The sequence below is a fragment of the Schistocerca cancellata genome, chromosome 11, assembly GCF_023864275.1.
Source record: "Schistocerca cancellata isolate TAMUIC-IGC-003103 chromosome 11, iqSchCanc2.1, whole genome shotgun sequence".
NCBI classification, from domain to species: domain Eukaryota; kingdom Metazoa; phylum Arthropoda; class Insecta; order Orthoptera; family Acrididae; genus Schistocerca; species Schistocerca cancellata.
Window position 1 is genome coordinate 67,302,747 of NC_064636.1, and position 22,904 is coordinate 67,325,650.

At 40.8% G+C, this 22,904-nt stretch overlaps 2 protein-coding genes and 1 non-coding gene across 4 annotated transcripts in view; 1 reads left to right on the forward strand and 2 right to left on the reverse strand.

Moving 5' to 3' along the window:
* The window catches only part of LOC126108207 (ankyrin-3-like), a 413,426-nt gene that overhangs the window by 234,401 nt on the left and 156,121 nt on the right, over nucleotides 1–22,904 (reverse strand). The gene's annotated exons all lie outside the window — the stretch shown is intronic.
* Nucleotides 14,083–14,157, forward strand: Trnaa-cgc (transfer RNA alanine (anticodon CGC)). Its single transcript has one exon. It is a non-coding gene; the product is annotated as a tRNA-Ala (tRNA).
* Nucleotides 14,498–22,904, reverse strand: part of LOC126108878 (speckle-type POZ protein homolog) — a 231,171-nt gene continuing 222,764 nt past the window's right edge. For both annotated transcript variants that reach the window (XM_049914239.1, XM_049914238.1), the window contains exon 3: nucleotides 14,498–14,687. In XM_049914239.1, the coding sequence (XP_049770196.1) occupies nucleotides 14,513–14,687 (175 nt within the window). In that variant the 3' untranslated portion in view covers nucleotides 14,498–14,512. The remainder of the gene's footprint in view (nucleotides 14,688–22,904) is intronic.

Here is a 22,904-nt window from a genome sequence, read left to right on the forward strand (position 1 = left end):
GCTATAAGGCAAATCCCATTAAGTCTAGAATCACATGAATATAAAGCAATCCTGTTTACCGGGAAATGGTATCGATACAAAGTAGTTCCATTTGGACTGAATACCTCTCTGGCAGTGTTTATTAGAGCTCTGGACTTTGTGTTAGGGGAGGAGTTGAGTTCCAGGTTAACTATTTATGTACATGATTTATTTATCTCCAATGAAAACTGGCAAAAAAGCTCCAAACTGTTGCTCTTCAAGCAGGAGGCATCACTTTAAAATTATAGCAATGTAAACGTGTAAAATTAGAAATTAAATTCTTGAGCCATATAATTACTACTACCGGCATTAATAAGGACCTGGAGAAAGCTACGTGCCTTAGAAAAATTTCCCACACCAAAAAATAGGAAACAGTTGTAAGCCTTTTTAGGTTGGTTTGGTGTGGATTTTACAGAAAATTTGTGAAGGAGAAACCCTTCAACAATCCACACTTGAACAATCTATAAAAAGATTTAGTGCTTTTGTTTGGACAGATGAGTCGGCAGGATTGTGAATCTTTAAAGATTAAACTTTGACATGATAATGTCTTACATCACCCAGTACTGTCAGAGACTTTCAATATGAATACTGACAGTAGCACCTATGGGATTGGTATTGAAATTTTCCAGGAGATAAAAGGTACAGGAAATTTAGCACATAGAACTATAGCTTTTGCCAGCAGGGCATTGACAGGAAACAAAAGGAACCATACCATATCAGAGGAGGTAGCCTTGGCCATATTATGGGACCTAAAGAAATTTATAGATTGGTGGGGTTTTACGATCATCACACATTGACCACAAAGCTCAAACATTCCTTACAGGTTGTTGCCTTCTAAATGGCAGGCTCACCCAATGGCCTTTATACCTGCAACAATTTAATTATGAAATCTGCTATGTGAAGGGTACAAAAAATTATGTGGTAATGAATTGTCCCAATGGTACTGATGAAGTACCCAAGGAATGCAATGGAAATGGAACTTTCCAAATTAATTACATGAAGTTGGCAAAAATTAATTTGAACAGATTTGCAAAACCATGCGATATCATCAAAATGAGCAACCAAATTGGAAATCTGTATAAGTAAATTTTGAATTTTAAAAGTATCTTGTATAAGAGGAAAGGCTTCATTACTGAAGAATGGATGGTGTGTTGGCCTACCCAATTTGATACAGATGTCAGATTATTTTCACTAGCATTGGGCCAAAGAAGTGTCTAGATAAATTGGCTAGTGTTATAGTGATTGCCAATAGTACGAGTCGAAAGGTAACTGAACGTATTAGGTCTTGTGACACCTGCCAGATAGCTAAGGCAACCAATAGAACTAGTCAAGGCCCAATGCAGAACACATTACCTAAAGATACCATCGATTTACTGTCTGTGGACCTGTATGGACCCCTCCCCACAACTTCTGGTAATTGTAAATGTATTTTAGTGGTTTTGGAAGTATTATCTAAATTTATAAAATTGTATCTCCTGAAAAAGGTGACAGCAATGTCAGTATTCAATAGGATCATTCAGTATTTGAGAACCATTGGAAAACCCAGTGCAGTACTGCCCAATAATGGCCCCAATTTAATTACAAAACCTAGAAAGATGGAATGGAGCAGAATTGTGTAGAAACTAAATATATTTTGGCCTACCATCCAGGCAGCAACCCTGTTGAGCGGTATGCGAGGGAAATAGGATGGTTATGTAGGACCTATTGTCACCATAACCACTTAGCGTAGGGCAGATTTGTATGTGAATTTGAGAGTTTAGTGAAGACCTTGCCTCATGGGTTTACTGAGTTCACACCTGGGGAAATTCTGCTCAATACTAAGAGCAAATGTTTAAATGAGGAAAAACTAGAGTTCCCACCGTTTACAGATTTGGGATTAGCCCAGAAGAAAGAATTGGTAAAAGAAAAAACAAAGCCAAAACGAGATCTAAAAGGCACAATAGCAACCTGAAGTTTGCCATGTTCAAAATTGGAGACTATGTTCTGAAGACCCATGAATAATCAAGTGAACTTAACCACGAAATTTTTAAATTTATGTATATATAATGGGCCATTCACAGTACAAGACACACCTCACAACAATGCCTACTATTTAATCTACCCAGAGTCGAAGAAGCTCCTTGATATCCATATTGTATTGGATCTCAAACTGTATGTACCTAGGAATAAATAAATGAAGAAATCATACCAGACTAAAAATGTATATTATGCTGTAGATGAAATAATGTATCTTATGAAGCTACTATACTGTTTTTAACTGTAATTTATGTTCTTATAAAAATCTTGTTACCTATGTAAAATTGCTGTTACTATCTTAGAAGTTTCAGATTCTAAAAGCTGTTGTAAAATATGTGAAACCCTGTACTGAAAGGGCTACAAGCAAATGTTGCCAAATTGAAAAGAAATGTGGAATGCCTTAAATACAGAATGGGCAGCATAGAAGACTTGCCAAAGTGGGGCAAAAAAACTGACTGTAATAGACTGCCAAAACCCAAAATGGGCAGCCAATTGATTAATGTGATATGTAATTTGTTAATGTTGTGAAATGCAGTGCAAGATGCTATTGCAGGTAGCAAAATTATTTTATTTTCATATCTGTTAGTGTTGTATGTGTTTTGCTACAGTTTTCAAAGAGGGACTGTGTTTCAAATAAAGGCAGTAAGAAAAGAATGGTAGGTTCAGTTTAAATATGTTTGTTTATGTAAATATCAAAGAATGGACTACTATTATTAGAATCAGCATTGATATTTCCTCCTTTGTAAATTCAAAATCATGCTATAGGATGTGTTGCATGTACAATGTCAAATTGCTTGTGATATTTGTAGGGGGTATACTTTTATGTGTATACCTACATTTCTTAATGCTTACAAAATGCTACTCAATATTCTTGGCAATACAGATAAATTTTGCTTACTACTCAACTTACTGTTTCACAAAATGAGAGTCAGATGTGACAGGTGTACATAATTGAATCATGTTGCTTATGTCTTGTTTTGGTAATTACGTGTATAGAGTGTATAGTGTTTTAATGTGTTTTGCAATGTATTCTTTTCATGCTCAGCTCTGGATGAAGTGATTATTATTTTCGACTGCTTGGTACCATTAAGGTGTTATTGATGTTTGCGTAGCAGGAATCTTCAGTGAACCATGGGGCATATGTAACATCCATTTTTGACCTACTTTGTATTGATATTTCTATTTGTAGAGTTGCGTATGTAGAGTGCTGTATCTGTCATATGTAGAGTGTTTTACCTGTCACGGAAATTCTTAGACAATGTATACATATTTCAGTTATGTGAACTTTTTGAACAATGTTCAATTTACGCTTATGAATGTAAATAACTACTGGAATGATTGTTATATAATGTACTGTAAATGACTTGGTCCATTGTTAGGGAATGCAGGGTTGAATGTAAAGGGTGTGGGGAAGCCCTACAGCTACAGAAGTAGCCTGGCGGAATGGAAAAGGAGTGGTTAGCACAAGCTGAAATGTGTCCTTTGCAACGGGTAAGGAATGAGGCCTGACCAATGCTGTGGTTAACATCTCGCTAGCAGTAGCGGAACATTGTAGTTCATACTCTTGCAGTTTTGAGGCAGAGGAGCTAAGAGCGTTATTTATGGACCTCGTATGCTGCATTTGGTGATACCATGTATAATGGCACGGTTTTCGGCCCTGCAAAAATATAATTCAGAAGATCTATAACAGGGCGAGGCCAACAGTACTGCCATAACTACATCGCCGCCATGTTAACAGCCACCAGTGCCACCAGCCTTCCACCAAAATGTTTATATTTGGCACTCTGTAAATGGACCAGGTATTTGTGAAATTTGGTTGATATTAATAACAATCGTGGTGTTGCTAAACGCTCTATATTACACCTGTAATTATCCCAAATCACAAACCTTGAGAATCCTATCCTAGTGAATTTAATTCCGAGTGTGCTAATTTATTATGAAAAGACTATTAAGCAGCCGTAAAAATAGTTGTGATTGCTTTCTAATGTGTGGAGTTATTGTGTTTCAAGTTCAGTTTAATAATTTGAGAAATACACCACTTCCAGTGCATTTTTAAATCGATCTGCATTACTTTTCTTAAATACTTTGCCTTACGTAAAAGCTGTCCAAAAATAGTAAAGTTGTTAGTTAAAAGAATAATAATAATAATAATACTGATTAGAAGTGAAAAAGATTATTAATTGTTGCATTTATGCACTTTGATCAGAATTACAAAGTTTTATTACTGTTCATTCCATGAGAAGGTGTTTGAACTTGAATTTAATGGTGTTGGCATTTGCCCAGCCAACTATATTTTGAGAGGGTTAAAAGACTAATTTTCAAAGCAAATTTGTTATTTGAAGAGTTATAGTCTGTTGTGCTTCACTTAATGAATAATTATTGATGAGAATAGTCACCATTTTCCATACACACTTGTGAAGATTTGTTAATGATCATGGCTCGTCAAACCATGAGACTTTGAGGCAATCATGTGCTAAACTAGTTAGTTAATGAAGCAAAGCAAAGGTACCTCCACAGCCAGTGTAGTTAGATTTGCATTCTGTTTAATTGCTTCAAACTGTGCCCAATAAAGAAATATTTACTGCATTAGCTACTTTAATACAAGCTGGGTAACGTAGAGGTATAGAGACCATGTACTAGCAATGATGTTATATGGTATGATAATAATAGACCTCCTGATTTAAATCAATCACTTCATGCTCTGCCCTGTTCAGTATTGCTATTAGTATCATGTGTGTTGGTGACTGGTTCTATTAACTGCTGCATGTAGTTCATTCAAGGCAGGGCTTAACTTTTAAACTTTTAGGTGCCGCAAGGCGCCCCCTTCTACCACTCCCCCCACTGGCCACGGAGAGAGACTTGTGATAAGACTTACAATGAGAAATTCTTTCTTAAATACAGTTCTGAAATTCAGGTTTTTAAACCATACTATCTTATAATCAAAAACATAGCACCACAAGGTTCCACCATCTGCCGTACCAGTGTCACTTTGCTCCATAGTTCTGCTTCACACGTATTGGCACCAAGTCATACTCACGACATCATGTTTTCAAATGCTGCCAGCCACAACGTTCAAACAGTTTCTTTGTAGCTGCTCTACGAACGTGTGTTCAGTATTTATCAATAAGGCATTTAGCAGTTAATGACGATGAAGATATTCCTGCTCGATCTGGGTCTAGTACAATTCAGATTTCCCACGTCTTCATGAAACGTTAATTCCGTGAGCATTTTGTACCATAGCAGCTGATTGTTGCGTCGCATCTGAGTTGATGACAATGCAAGATAAAGTTAAAACGTTCCCCCTCCTCACCCTGAGTCTGCCGTAATCTTCCTTCTCTCCTCTCGTCTCCTCCCCACATGTTACACTGCCATGAGGAAAGACTATACGTAATGTTCTTCAGTCAGATTTTGTCATTTGAAACTTTCATGATAGTGAGTAAAAAAGAAATCAGAAGTTTTATTTATACAGGTAATAAATAAATTCCCTTCTGAATGTAAAATGTAACTAATAGTCTAAAAAATATCTAAGATTACTTTTACTATTGTAAAATAATTAAGTAGTTCCTATGTTACTAGCCAAAGAGAAAGGTCTTTACCATTTAATTAACATGAGACTATGTGTAAAAATTGAACTGAAAACCACAATTGTTCCTAGAATGAGATTTCCGCTCTGCGGCAGAGTGTGCGCTGATATGAAACTTCCTGGCAGATTAAAACTGTGTGCCAGACCGAGACTCGAACTTGGGACCTTTGCTTTCCGTGGGCAATGATAAACTCATCATAGAGATGACAGATTTGTTCATTTTCCATAAGCCCATACTGTATTAACTGAGAGAAACATATTTCATGAGTAGCTGCTGCAAACTGAATATTTATTTATTAAACCACAAACAATCAAAAGGGACCTGTTATTATAAATGTTAAAACATTTGCTGCAATCTGACCGAAAAACGTTTTACATGTAGAATACATCTTGTAGGAAAAGCAATCAATGCATTTGGCATTGGGAGAGAATTACACTCCTGGAAATGGAAAAAAGATCACATTGACACCGTTGTGTCAGACCCACCATACTTGCTCCGGACACAGCGAGAGGGCTGTACAAGCAATGATCACACGCACGGCACAGCGGACACACCAGGAACCGCGGTGTTGGCCGTCGAATGGCGCTAGCTGCGCAGCATTTGTGCACCGCCGCCGTCATTGTCAGCCAGTTTGCCGTGGCATACGAAGCTCCATCGCAGTCTTTAACACTGGTAGCATGCCGCGACAGCGTGGACGTGAACCGTATGTGCAGTTGACGGACTTCGAGCGAGGGCGTATAGTGGGCATGCGGGAGGCCGGGTGGACGTACCGCCGAATTGCTCAATACGTGGGGCGTGAGGTCTCCACAGTACATCGATGTTGTCGCCAGTGGTCGGCGGAAGGTGCACGTGCCCGTCGACCTGGGACCGGACCGCAGCGACGCACTGATGCACGCCAAGACCGTAGGATCCTATGCAGTGCCGCAGGGGACCGCACCGCCACTTCCCAGCAAATTAGGGACACTGTTGCTCCTGGGGTATTGGCGAGGACCATTCGCAACCGTCTCCATGAAGCTGGGCTACGGTCCCGCACACCGTTAGGCCGTCTTCCGCTCACGCCCCAACATCGTGCAGCCCGCCTCCAGTGGTGTCGCGACAGGCGTGAATGGAGGGACCAATGGAGACGTGTCGTCTTCAGCAATGAGAGTCGCTTCTGCCTTGGTGCCAATGATGGTCGTATGCGCGTTTGGCGCCGTGCAGGTGAGCGCCACAATCAGGACTGCATACGACCGAGGCACACAGGGCCAACACCCGGCATCATGGTGTGGGGAGCGATCTCCTACACTGGCCGTACACCACTGGTGATCGTCGAGGGGACACTGAATAGTGCACAGTACATCCAAATCGTCATCGAACCCATCGTTCTACCATTCCTAGACCGGCAAGGGAACTTGCTGTTCCAACAGGACAATGCACGTCCGCATGTATCCCGTGCCACCCAACATGCTCTAGAAGGTGTAAGTCAACTACCCTGGCCAGCAAGATCTCCGGATCTGTCCCCCATTGAGCATGTTTGGGACTGGATGAAGCGTCGTCTCACGCGGTCTGCACGTCCAGCACGAATGCTGGTCCAACTGAGGTGCCAGGTGGAAATGGCACGGCAAGCCGTTCCACAGGACTACATCCAGCATCTCTACGATCGTCTCCATGGGAGAATAGCAGCCTGCATTGCCGCGAAAGGTGGATATACACTGTACTAGTGCCGACATTGTGCATGCTCTGTTGCCTGTGTCTATGTGCCTGTGGTTCTGTCAGTGTGATCATGTGATGTATCTGACCCCAGGAATGGGTCAATAAAGTTTCCCCTTCCTGGGACAATGAATTCACGGTGTTCTTATTTCAATTTCCAGGAGTGTATTACTACAATAAACATGCACTTATATTAAAATCAGCTTCACAGTGAAGTCGACCATATCAGTCAAAGTTGCACTTATAACAATCATCCATCTTTGGCGAATATTTTACAAAAATGTCAAAGCTTCTTGAGTTCCACTATAGCTCTGTTAAAATTACTTTTTCATTTCCAATAACATACTGTGTATATAAAAAAATTAGTTTGTACATTAAACCATTATTTAAAGAATTTTACTTCAGCAAGCTGCACGAAGATGTTATACTGTTTCAAGCAGCAGTTCATAACTTCAAGAATCCCACATCTCAGTAGATTTTTAGCTCGATTTGCCGTTCAACAATTAAACCTCTAATGACCAATAAACTGAATCGGTCAGATTGAGTATTGATCTGTTAACTCATTTATGATAAAATTACAAATAATTCCAAATCAAGAATATCACATTAATAATAAATTGTACCGAGCGTTAATTTTGAAATTACAGTTTTGTTCAAATGGCTCTGAGCACTATGGGACTTAACATCTGTGGTCATCAGTCCCCTAGAACTTAGAACTACTTAAACCTAACTAACCTAAGGACATCACACACATCCATGCCTGAGGCAGGATTCGAACCTGTGACCGTAGCAGTCGTGCGGTTTCGGACTGAGCGCCTAGAACCGCTAGACCACCGCGGCCAGCGACAGTTTTGTAGTTGAAATATGAATTTAATTTCCCTTCACTCATAAAATAACAAGTCCTGTCAACATGCAGTATATATCTTTGACCCAAGGGTATACAACTTTGTTTAAATATGTTCCTTTAAATTTTATTACACTTTCAACATAGCGTATTAACTTAAAATGACAAACATCTGTTATCCTGACAAAAGTCAGTGGCATATGAGCAGTCAGTTTATACAGAATATACATTGTGTATTTATTGATAAAAAGTACCTTTTTCGGATGTATTATTAACTGAACTCATAGTTTTAACTAATTCATACTCAGTGGCTCAAATAAAGGAAGAAAAAGTAAGCATTGTGAAATTATTTTAAACACAATCAATGGAGCTGGATTAAGGAAAACATTTCCATAATACAGAATTATCCTCATTATACACTTTATCACTTCGTGCTTTTGACTGTGTAGCAAGTGCAGAATGATATCCCTTCACCATCCTAGATGCCCATTTTCATATCTAGCTACAGGTGGTCCCAGAAGTCTGATGCGTGATGAACTACAAACAGTGCTGATGTAGAGTGACGATCTCAGTGGTGTCATAATTAAGTTCATTGCAGAAATGCCACGTTCACACTTGGCAATCGACACTGCAATGCTGTTTATTATTGATACAAAATTTTTGAACATTGGTGGCTGTACAAGAACAGTTGGCATTTCTCCGCTTAGTACTGGTTTCAGACCCCGTTTGTACTCCCTGAAGTCCTTCATTACTTCAGAGGGCTATTAATCTTAAATCTTTCACACATTCGAAAAATCTCATTTTCTCCGTACGTGATCGATATGTTTTTAGACTAGAATTTCAGGTGAATGGCCTTCATGTAATTCTTAACAGCATCGTAGCTTTCAGATGCATTCACTGTTGATAGCAACCTGGATGACTAATTGTGGACTACAAAGACTGAATTCACAGACAGACATACAGATAGGCAATTGTAATGTGAGAACCACTTATGGGATTTACATGTTTCTTTCTTTAACTCACAGACATATTCATTTACTATCTATTAGTATATATTTCGCTACTTTAGGTAGCACAAGAAATAAGCTGTGGCTATTATTGTAAGTCAAGTCGCAAAAAGTGGGCTGCCTTCGTGCTCTCTTACAGTACGCTACATAAACTATTAGAGAAAATCATTTAATTTTTTAATGAATTGTAGACCTCAAAAAGAACCACGAAAAGTCAGCAAGAGCATATGTTTGTCTTTCACAGTTGAGTCACACTCACACTTTGTGGGTGCTGAAACAGGTAATTTCAAAAGACAAAAATCGTCATTATTCTTCAACCTTAATCTTTTATTTAGGTACATCTTTTTGAGCTCTACAGTTTGGCACTACATAACGTGATGTAATTCTTATGGACTACGTAATGTATTTCAAGAGAGCATGCTGGCGGAAAACATTTTTACTTCATGTAGCTCATGACATTTAAATGGCTGAACAGACTTTCAAAAATATATCTAAGAACCGTCCTGATTAAACCAGCTGTCAAGTAAAAAAACGGCTTTAAAATTGGAACTTTCGTTTGAGAACTATGTTGGGGCAGACAGACAGACAGACAGACTTGTGGGTCAAACATATACATGTCCGTTCTGCATTGGGAGTTCAAATTTGCCCCCTGTGCGAGCTCTTCTCTTCTGTATAGAGTCAACCATGTTCTAACAAGGGTGCGGGCAGATAAAGACAATGGTCAAGAGTGCCGTGGACAAAGGTACGCATCGGATCGAAAGACTGCCCACTTTTAGTCATGTCTGTTCCATACGCACATTTGATTTTTAGCTGTGACATAAATTGCAACATGGAATGAAATGATTTCATGAAAGCAAATTATAAAGACATTCACATTCAAACACGGCTTACATTATTTATTTCTCATTGACACACATGAGACGTTGCCTTGCTACTACATCGCTGAGGTTGTTGGCAGTTGTAAACAAAAGGCGATATGTACCAATCACAACTTTGGAATGATACTACACTTATCTGACACACACACACACACACACACACACACACACACACACAGTACCTCCTGCCCATCACATCACGTTGGCAACCCATTGTCATGTTCACTTGTTCTGGTGCAGCGTTAAATTATAGTTACGTTTTGATTTAATACTATTTCAAATCTCCAGTGCTGTACTGTAAAAAAGGGAAAAAAGGGAGAATTAGAAGAAAGGGAGTTTCTGGGAGGTGCCAGAACGTGTTCTGACCGAAATTAAGCCCTGATTCAAGGTACATGTTGTTGTGGGGATATGCTACTGTTCGCTATCTCATTGGCCATTTGTTTGACTTCCAAATTAGTACTACATTTATCTGCAAGGCTACGTTACTCTGTTGTAATGTGAACAGATATAAAGAAAGAGTTTTGTGTGTGTGTGTCAAGGGAAATTAGGTTAGCCTTAGCACTGCCTTCTGCTTTATTACATTGTTTGACTGGTGACTAATTTTAATACCTAACTAATATTTAATTAATAAGACTTGCTTTTGTGCTGGAGAACATCTGTTCCTCACTCAAATGTTTGGTGTTGGTTATACTCTGCTGGGGTGTTTCGGAAACGAATCCCAGTCTGTTTGTTCTCTTCCCATTAGGTTATCTCACGGTCACAACTTTCTCAAAAATTCCTGAGAGAGGTTTAATGCAATCACTGACTGCCATTTACGGTGGTCGGTGGTACCATTACAAGCACTCCCTTTGGAGGAGCCCTCCTGCACCATTCCACCACATGTGGATGGCTGACTTGCTGCAAGGCTATGCCCTGTGTTCTGTGACATTTGTGCGTTTGCTTCGGTATCTCAGCATTTTCAGCTCTTAAGGAGGGAGGCAGAGCTTTAGCTGGTAAAGACATTTCCAGCTGGAGTACATCACAACCAGACACACACTCTGGAGTCAGGTATTGAATTGTAAGGTGTATCCAGGAACTGATGTGCACTCAGATCACAATTCAGTTATGATAATGACTGAGCCAGATCGCTGGTCGATCATCAGCAATCGGCTTATCTTTGGTGCGTCCCCGGGCATGAGCATCTTTGCGTTTTCGGCTGGGGCGCGCGAGACGGCGAGAGGCAGTCGGTTTGGGGCGGCCGGTGAGACTGGCTGAGTTGTAACTCGGGCGTAAGCACATGTGTGATGTCTGTTACGCTGGGGCTGTTTGTGAATAGTGAAACTCCTGCGGCGGTTACTGGTTGCCTGGAAGGCATTTTGTATAAATTGTGCCGAGCCTCGCAGTGAGAGGGGAGTCCGGAGTTGGCCTAGATGTTTGTACAAATTGAGGTGCTTGTGTGAGAAGCACGGTGTGGGGCTGTTTGTTGCTTCATCCTTCTGGGAGCCACCGCAAGCAGATGTTTGGTCGGAATGTGTACAGTTTGTGGTGAGCATAGTGTGAACAAGTTCTCGTGGGATGTGCTCCAGGCCTGACTTTTGGCCTATGTTATTTGTGGGCGCCGACCCATTGTCTGTTACTGCTTTCGAGTGTCCTGTAAGATTTCACAGCAAAACTGAGATTTTGGGGCATTCTGTGTTTCTGGCTCAGCCTCCGCCTAGTAAGGGGAAAGATTTGGAATTCCTTAATCCTGTAGTTTAAACATATAAAAAAAAGTATTTTATTCCCGTTTGATACCAGACAGATTCAAATTTTGTTTACCTGGTTATTGGCTTAACTCGCACTTCACGCACTAAATCAGCTGATATTGAAATTTTTTTTTTATTATTGCTGTTTAATGTCAGACAGATTCAAATGTAACTTCATTTATGTATTTGAAATAAATGCGTTGGATTGACTTTAATGAATTATGTGCAATCTAAGTAAGAGATCCAGTCCTTCATTAGTGCTTAACAGTGGCGTGTGGTCCGGGTTGTGACCCCCATGCTCGGACCAGTTTGTGAACTAAATTTTAAGAGAATTGTTATGAGAATTCAGTGTGTAAATAATAGGATACTGAAGTACACAGGAATGGAATAGGAATTTTAACTTCTTTGAGGCTCTAGATGATGTGATAATAAATGGCAATCACGTGAGTATTCACATTTGTCTGTGTAATCCATGAGACAGGAGTCATAACAACAGACTGCCAGAGAAACACCATCCAGGCACTACAGCAGCAACCAAGCGCCTGTAAGTGCAGTAGCTAAACAGCTCATGAATAGAACTTATTGAAAAAATAACAACAACATGCAGAAGAATGGAAGACAAAGGTGACAATCTGTTTGAGAAAACTGAATTTGGAGTAAAGGATCAAGGGATAGTGGAAGGGATGTTCAAGAAAAATCAAGAGATCTTTATTGGATTTGCAGATCTTTACATGACATTTGACAGCATGAAACAGTGAAAGTGCATGAAATTTTTTTAAAAGGTACATATAAGATATATGGAACAGCAGGTAACAGAATATGTACAATAATCAACAAGAATTGGTATTCTGAATTAAAGACGGTTAAAGATAAGGATGCAGGTAATCTCCACAAATGTTCAGATGAACACTGAAGAAACATTGGTGGAACTGAAGAAACTTGTAGCAATTTAATTAAAACTGAAGGTGAAAAGGATATCATTTATAAAATTCACTGGTGATATTTCTGTGTTCACTGAAAGTCAGACTGAATCACCAGAATTGGTGAATGTAATAAACAGTTGAATGAGTGCCAAATCAGGATTAATGAATGGAAGAAAGAGGAAAGTATTGGGGTGTGGCAGAAATAACATTGGTGGCAAAGTTAACAGAATTAAGGACCACACAGTAGACCACTTGTAGGGACTCTGGTACACGTGATGCTAATTTACACTGAGGGTCAAAGCACGGTTGTTGTAAGGAGTAATGTAGCATGGAATAACAGGAGATTCCTCGCAAAACAAAGTTACTAATATCACAGATAGGCCTTAATTTGTGTTAGACATACCTGAATGTATGCTTGGAGCACAGTACTGCATAAAAATTAATCATGGATTATGGAAAAACAAGAGGGGAATCTGAGAATTGTAAATGCGGTGCTATTGATGGATGTTTAAACTAGGTGAACTCATAACAGAAGAACTATCGAACATCTCTGCAGAATAGGTGAGGATAGTGTGATATGAAGAAAACTGTGACAAGTACAAGGGTCATCAGAGTAAGTTATATTTGAAGGCATCAGGGAATAACCGCTGTGGAACTATAGGTGGTTGCTGAGGTTACAAACTGTAGGGAAAGACAGAGATAGGAATGCATGTAATTGTGGACTCTGGGAGCTCATGGCACTGCAAATCTGCTGCTCAGACAGACACACATTGTCAACATGTCTGTGGTTACCGAGACTGGCTGTTACAGCAGTGGGGCAACCAAGGTGGTCCACACCCTGGCAAGCTGAGGCTCTGCTGGCGTTTGCTTCTGTTTGGTGATTGCCGAGTATATTTCTTGCGACTAACAGAAACTTTATAGCAAATTACTGGGTTCTTTCTCCTCTCTCATTCCTGACAAGCACCAAAAATGGTCTCATAAATGTGTGTGCATGAGTGACCTCTACTAGACCATTAAAATACATCTAAAGTAATAGACATTTATCTCATCTGACAGTTTACACATTCAGTGCACTCATATTCTCCCCATCACTAAATTTTCTGGGCATGACATTGTCTGAATTATTGAAACTTCCTGGCAGATTAAAACTCTGTGCCGGACCGAGACTCGAACTCGGGACCTTCGTCTTTCGTGGGCAAGTGCTCCACCAACTGAGCTACCCAAGCACGGCTCTCATTCTGGAAACCTCCCCAAGGCTGTCGCTAGGCCGTGTCTCCGCAATATCCTTTCTTTCAGGAGTGCTAGTTCTGCAAGGTTTGCAGGAGAGCTTCTGTAAAGTTTGGAGGGTAGGAGCCAAGGTACTGGCAAAAGTAAAGCTGTGAGGACGGGGCTTGACTCGTGCCCGGGTAGCTCAGTTGGTAGAGCACTTGCCCACGCAAGGCAAAGGTCCCGAGTTCGAGTCTCGGTCTGGCAGACAGTTTTAATCTGCCAGGAAGTTTCATATCGGCGCACATTCCGCTGCAGAGTGAAAATCTGTCTGAAATATTGTTGGCATTGGTTTGCTGGTCTTTGTGAATAAGACACTGAACTGTTGACAATAACTATTTTTCCTACCAACCTATTCTTAACTAACCTCTCTCCCATGATACTATGATCTAGTCGTGGGGATACCACCTCTGATTGTATATTTTGATTTTATTCCCAGTTCACTTTGCTGGCCCTCATTAAATCTAGACTGAGCATTTACACTTTGCTTTTCAGTATTTATATCTTATCTACCATATAATGGTGTGTGTGTGTGTGTGTGTGTGTGTGTGTTTTGAGGGAACTCACCGCATTCGAGAGACAGTGGCCTCATCAGGTGGAGGAGTCGTGGGCCGCGCAGCAGCAGGTGTCTGGCGAGGTGCGCTGGCAGAGGTGGCGGTGGCAGTGGTGGTGGTGGCGGTTCTGGTTGTGGTTGTGGTGCCGGTGGTGGTGGTCCTCGGCTCTGTAACGACTGGTGCACTGCACATACAGAGAGGCAGGGTGTGAGCTGGCTGGGCGTGTCCTCGTGGGGATGTGGAGGTGGCTCACTGTGGCCAGCACTGCTGAGGGACCACCCACACAGGGGATAGGGCTCCAGTTAATACAAATAGCTAGGTTGGATACGCCCACATAAGGCACGCGATCTCCACACGATGTGCTTACTTCATCAATTTCTTAGCTACTGGTGCCCCCAATACTTATCTTTTCACATTAAACACCTATCATCATTCCACAACCGCAATACCAGATCGGATACGTCTAGCATCTTGGCTGTACCTTTACATAATACAAAATCTTTCTCTGTGTCATTCTCCATCTCAGCCATACGACTATGGAACGCGCTCCCCTGTGATCTGCGTCTTATCCAGAACCACTTAACATTCAAGAGAGAACTCAAGACTTACATATTAGGGACGGTATAGCCACCATTGTCGTGCCCTCATCTTTTTCTTTCTCCTCTCCATCATAGCTTCGAATTTTACCATTCTATTCCTCTTCCTCTAACCTATCTACCTCTTCTATATCTCTTTCACCCCATTCTATCGTCTTATGTCTCTGCTTGATGAGAATAACTCACAAGCTGCAAGAATATAACGAGAAAATTCCCAACTAGCAATAGGACTGACATTCATAAAAGAAAAAATATGTTTACTTTCCTATACATAGTCATTACTATTATTATTATTCTTGATTATTATAATTATTTTTTATTGTTATAATTATCATTGTACTACTTATATAATCTCTAATTTTTTTTCTGTAACATTAATACTGTATAACATGTTATATGTCCTTAATGTTCTGTAGAAACTGAAATTTGTTGAATCTGAGTATGCCTGGTTAGGTGTAAGAGAGGGCCTGAAGGCCCTAATCTTGCCAGGTAAAATAAATGCATAAATAAAATAAATAAATAATGAATTACCAGTAAGCTAATAACAATCAGTCGTACCATCTGAGTTTTCCACGGCAGTCGCTCAACCCCGTCCAACAGGTAGTTCAAATCTAGGTGCAGCCAGAAGGTACATACAATGCCCAATACTTGCACAAAACATAATTACAGAATTACTGGACATGTTAGCTCAGGTGCTATCGCCATCAAAACTATCCAAACAGCCTGAATTCCACTCCACCTAAATTGTATGATGATGATGAAGTCCCATATTCCTTGACAGAGTGTAGGGGAATGACACATGCACCCGCATAATGTTACTGTCTTGCAGTTCGTCTGATCTCTTTTCGATATGGACATTCCACTCTACAAAATGATTACTACAAGACCCCACTTGAAGCAACTGATTTGTAACACTGAGTCCACAATCAGACTAATATCACGATAATGTGAATATCGAAACCTGTTATAATTAGATGGCAGCTTGTAAACTCAAGTTTATTGCAATAAATGACTTTTTGGAAACTAATTTTCAACTTGAAATTAAGTGACGAAAACATTTGTATTAAGACTACCATCCAGGATTCCAATTGAGCACCTATTGTCTCTGTTAACTAAGTACGAAAGATCTTAAATATCATTTCAGCCACAGGTAAGCATGTGTGTGTGGGTGTATGTTGAAATGTTGAAATGACTTGGCATTGTGTTCGATGATTCAAACCTAGCAACTAATAGGATTGTTAACTAAGTGCAATAATACATTACATATCCAAATATAGCAAAATGAGAATCTGAACTGTCGAGAAAAAGTATTTTGTTCCTTTACTGGGATCTGAATCCACCACCTCTCATTGTTTTCTAACCACAAATACATGTTAAACATCAGCTTAGTTTAGCTGTAGCAGGATGTGCCCATATATGAACTGGAAATGACCTAACGGAACATTCTGTGTAGGTTGGGAATCTATCCCCATGTGCTGCATGCACCATCGTTGTTGACTGCACACAAGATGATGTTGATTATCGAATTCTTTTTCGCCACTTGCTACGAGGTACATGTTTTAACTTTTCAAGCAATCATTTAAAGTTTTGTGTGACAGACTTTAAAGCGACACCAGGTGTCATAGTTGACAAGACATGCAGAGGAGATAAAAATCAAAATTGCTTTTCTCCTCTGGTTTTATGTACACGACACAATGAAAATCTTTGCAGACAACCATGAATACAATGGATGCTAATAACTATGGACATATCCATGGGAAGAATTTCTTAACACAAAAGAGCTTCATTACACCAGATGTGTACTGTTACATTCTGAGGATTCACATTAGCCTTTGATTTTACGTTTTTTGTCAGGACCAAACATTTTTGTTTTTTGAAGGTAAAGCCAAATACACTCCTGGAAATGGAAAAAAGAACACATTGACACCGGTGTGTCAGACCCACCATACTTGCTCCGGACACTGCGAGAGGGCTGTACAAGCAATGATCACACGCACGGCACAGCGGACACACCAGGAACCGCGGTGTTGGCCGTCGAATGGCGCTAGCTGCGCAGCATTTGTGTACCGCCGCCGTCAGTGTCAGCCAGTTTGCCGTGGCATACGGAGCTCCATCGCAGTCTTTAACACTGGTCGCATGCCGCGACAGTGTGGATGTGAACCGTATGTGCAGTTGACGGACTTTGAGCGAGGGCGTATAGTGGGCATGCGGGAGGCCGGGTGGACGTACCGCCGTATTGCTCAACACGTGGGGCGTGAGGTCTCCACAGTACATCGATGTTGTCGCCAGTGGTCGACGGAAGGTGCACATGCCCGTCGACCTGGGACCGGACCGCAGCGACGCATGGATGCACGCCAAGACCGTAGGATCCTACGCAGTGCCGTAGGGGACCGCACCGCCACTTCCCAGCAAATTAGGGACACTGTTGCTCCTGGGGTATCGGCGAGGACCATTCGCAACCGTCTCCATGAAGCTGGGCTACGGTCCCGCACACCGTTAGGCCGTCTTCCGCTCACGCCCCAACATCGTGCAGCCCGCCTCCAGTGGTGTCGCGACAGGCGTGAATGGAGGGACGAATGGAGACGTGTCGTCTTCAGCGATGAGAGTCGCTTCTGCCTTGGTGCCAATGATGGTCGTATGCGTGTTTGGCGCCGTGCAGGTGAGCGCCACAATCAGGACTGCATACGACCGAGGCGCACAGGGCCAACACCCGCCATCATGGTGTGGGGAGCGATCTCCTACACTGGCCGTACACCACTGGTGATCGTCGAGGGGACACTGAATAGTGCACGGTACATCCAAACCGTCATCGAACCCATCGTTCTACCATTCCTAGACCGGCAAGGGAACTTGCTGTTCCAACAGGACAATGCACGTCCGCATAAATCCCGTGCCACCCAACGTGCTCTAGAAGGTGTACATCAACTACCCTGGCCAGCAAGATCTCCGGATCTGTCCCCCATTGAGCATGTTTGGGACTGGATGAAGTGTCGTCTCACGCGGTCTGCACGTCCAGCACGAACGCTGGTCAACTGAGGCGCCAGGGGGAAATGGCATGGCAAGCCGTTCCACAGGACTACATCCAGCATCTCTACAATCGTCTCCATGGGAGAATAGCAGCCTGCATTGCTGCGAAAGGTGGATATACACTGTACTAGTGCCGACATTGCGCATGCTCTGTTGCCTGTGTCTATGTGCCTGTGGTTCTGTCAGTGTGATCATGTGATGTATCTGACCCCAGGAATGTGTCAATAAAGTTTCCCCTTCCTGGGACAATGAATTCACGGTGTTCTTATTTCAATTTCCAGGAGTGTAGTTCAAATGTCCATCCAACCATCCTGTTTTAAGTTTTCCTTTATTTTCTTAAACTAAGCAATGCAAATACTGTGACCATTCCTTTGAAATGGCACTATCTATTTCCTTTCTAACATTTGAGAGCTGTAGATTCTACTTTGTCTCTAATGGTCTTGCAGTCGATGGGATGTTTGACACTTAATTACTTCTTTCTTTCTTCCTCAACATTTCCTATTGAATTAAAGTGCCGCATGATGGCTAATTGGTCACATTTCATGACATTTGGCAGTAATCGATTGAGCCATACTGGTAAACCACCACATCAAAACAAACCAACTGCAAATGAAAAAATTATTTCCTGACGTAATTTCTTTGACACACTTACCACATACACGCACAAAATAATAGAACAGAACAAAAACATTTCCAGAATACAAAAGGACTCACAAGCTGAAAACTTACAAACACACACTGACAACACCACACAGAAAAGAACCAGATGGTACACCATGACCTACACACATAAGCAGAGCCAAAATAAAAAAAATACCACACCATAACACACACACACACACACACACACACACACACACACACACACACACACACACACACACACACACACACACACAAATGCGTACACAAACAGATCACAGATACCTAAATAATTACACTCTAAAGTTTCGCAATAACATTCGATCTTTGGTAAAAACATTTGACAGTCGGCAACAGAAACCAAAACAATGCATTGAAACAATCTTTCAGTTCATAGTGCTGTGGAGTGTGGGAAAAAACTGCAAATTGGCATTCATAAGAAGAACAACACCAAAAATGCAATGGGAGTGTAATATGTAAGAAATTGTCCACACAACCTGTAAGTACAGTTCAAAACATTACTACTTAATAGGAAATACCAACCACCAGAACTGTTTATAATCTATAGGCACAGTGACAAAAATGTAAATTAAATAGCTAACATATGTACATATTCCAGGCCACTGATAACGCCTTGCAGAAAATAAACTCGAAACGCGTATGGCACTAAAATTGTGTTTTATTCAGTTGCTGTCAGATGGTCCATAAGTAAAAATCATCAATATACTGTGATGAACAAAATACTTCATGCAGCATTTTCGAAGGTTTAAACAACAATTCTTATGACCTTCAAGTGTACAATATTCAATAAGTCACTCCAAGAATATTTTATAGCTACAAATAAAAAATTATGATTGATAAATATACTTATTCCAACCTGCATGAGAACACGTCAGACAAAAGTCTGTGATATTATGGATGAATCTACTTGTTTCAGTTAAATTATGGGTGGTCCTTTTAGGCTACATGCATCAATGTAGTATGCTACATGAGGAAAAATGATGGACTTTCTTACGCACTTGCACGGTACATTTTTAGGCCCCCTTTTTCCACATGGAATTTATATGGAGGGATTATCTGTGCTACATAAGCTACATTTACTGAAGACAAGCCTCATCTTTGCCAAGATTGACGGTGTTAATAATAACATAAGAAATTATAATAATGAATGATCTCTTCAAAAAACTATTATAGTGGATAAACATGGCTGCTTAGTAGCTTAATACCACTTCAAAGTAAAAAATAAATTCCTTCTGAAATTATAATAAAGGGAAGCCACTTCAAGAATAACAATGGATGCATTCTCAAACAACAATCACTGCCTATGGTTGACTACCTTATATATCAAATGCATCTCTTCTTTTAGTAAAATTATAAGCCTGTATCACAATAATAAAGAGCTAGAAATTAATTAACGTTCCTTGACACAATGCCACACTACTGCAGTTATAAATGTGACAATGATCCCTGGAGAACATTCTGGAAGTTTGATTGATACTTGTCGCTGAGTATTTTGTACGCTCTAGCGTTGGTGTAACCTAAACTCTTACCAGATCACAGCAGCTCAGGTGGGAGAAAACACTTCCTGCAGAAATTTCTGTAGCCTACAATAATGCCAGTAGTGCAGCTGACAATTATGTGATATTATTTAAGTGATTACTAAAACAACTCTAAAGTACACATTAGGTAGCTGAGGCAACTAATGACCATTGATATGGATTAACAAGGAAAAGAATGTTTTGTAAAGGCTGTAATGAACCTCCAGGGAAACGGAACGCTCATCCAGTGAGGAGCATCCTTCGTTAACGACAAAACAGTGGCACTGCACTGAAAGTAGTTTGGTGGTCTGTTAAAATTGCTCTAGCTTCATTTGCTTAAGCTCTGTGTTCGTCACTGATCAGCCAAACACTTAACAAGTATTAACAGACCCACTTTGCCTCCGGTGACTTCTGTTGAACAACTTAAGGTTCCACTTTCCTTCCTAATCTACAATAAAGCCGACGCTCCTTCACTACCTGCTGGAGGAGAGTCGGTGTATGTTGGGCCATGACAGAGGCAGACGTCCGGCTAGTGGAAGCTTACCATTAACCTTTCTTGCACCAGAAATTTTATTTAATCCCTGAAACAATTGTCATGTAAAGTCACGGCACACTTATTTGAACTTGCAATGTTGAAAATGTTGGTGCTGAACTGGGAATCTAACTCAGATATCTCTTTCTGCCATTTTGAACACTTTTCGGACAATACAGTTCCATCGATTTGTTGGGTCCCCAACATTCCATAGTTATCCAGGTTTCAATGAAAGGGGAAGGTCTGGTTTTAAATACTGGTTAGGTACAAAAATTTTCACTGTGTGATTTCAAGTTGTAGCATTCGCACTGCAAGTAATATGTGGAAAGCAATAATGATTTTTAGCATTTGTGCATGCAACGTCAACAATAACAATTGGTGCCCATTTTGACTATGAAACAGGCAGAGAACGTTTTATCCTATCATTTCAGATTTATAAATTTCACTCCTAGTGGCTAGTGGATAAGTATTTGACAGGTGTGTAGCCAGTGGTGATATCACATACAGGGTTAAGAGTCCCAGTCAGCACAGAACTTTTCCTCGCATAATTCCTAGTTCAGACATGAGCATATCTCACTGGTGGTGAAATAAACCGACATTGTGTATCTATATGTGGCTAGAAAACAGGGGAACACTTTGTTGTATAATCATTTCAGTTTCATCATCCCTCTAGCGGTGAAAAATTTTGATACATAAAATTATAACATTTTATTGTGCTTCATTCACAATCCCTGCCCAAAACAAAACTTTATGCCCCATCATATCAAGTTTGAAAAACTGCATATGATGTTACATGTGGTTAAATTGATAGTTAAGATCTGTAGTGACCGGATTGGAGTCCTGGATCCCAGTCCATTACAAAAGCATGTAGTTTGAAGCTGAATCTTGCTTTTTGAAATGTCATTTATTGTAGTTAACTTGAGTTTACAAGCACTGAGGACCGCCATCTCTGGTAAAGGGCTTTCTGATATTTACATTACTGTGGTATTGGTTTTCATATGGACGATAATAGACAAAGCACAAGAAAGTTATGTGGCTGCGTACAAACCAGGTGGAATGCAGTTCAGGAAATTTGGCTGCTTCTGAGCATGGTAACACACACATAAATTTGACAGGCACGACACTCGTCTGATTGTGAAACATTTCGATTGTAATTAATGTGATACTTTGATCATCAGACATCGTTCAAAGCCTGTTTTAAAAACTGGTCTTTGAAAGGTACAGGTAACTAATGGTTGACAGCGTGTTTCAAATTGAGCTGGAGAAGGAATTCAGTTCAGCGGGTAGTAAGGCACGGTGAAACCCGTGATTCGACAACAGAAAGAGGCTGTGGTTGTGCAACAGTTACATGTCATAACAGTATTACCACATTCATCTAAATTTCATTCATTAAATATTGTTGACAAGAATTTAAGTATTTTTCAAGTGAGCATCCTCACTTTGTAAGCACACATGAAACCATGGGGTAGTTAAAGTAAGCTGTGTCATTCCCCAGTGATGGAAAAACACACACTAATGTGTGTGTGTGGGGGGGGGGGGGGTGAGGGGGGCGGTGATGAGCAATGTTTGTGATTGATGATGTAAGTTGTGCTGTGAACTTGCTACTGAAATAAAATTAAGTTTGTCCTCCACATACAGTAGGTATGAATGGTAAATTCCGTGAGAATCTGATGTCTATCTAGAAGGGCTGGCATGGGTACAAGGGGGAGTAGGATGAACATGGGATAGTGGGACATCCTCCCCACCCTGTTCCCATCTACTAGTACCTGCAATCATCCTAGCTACTTTCATATCCGTAACCTCAACCTTGTTGATAAGGTAACCTGAATCCACCCAGCTTTCGCTCCCATACAATGAAGTTGGTCGAAAGATTGAACGGTGCACAGATAACTTACTCTTGGTACTGACTTCCTTCTTGCAGAAGAGAGAAGATCGTAGCTGAGCGCTCACTGCATTAGCTTTGCTACACCTCGCTTCCAGTCCTTTCACTATGTTGCCATCCTGTGAGAATATGCATCCGAAGTACTTGAAACCGTCCACCTGATCTAACTCTATTCCTCCTATTT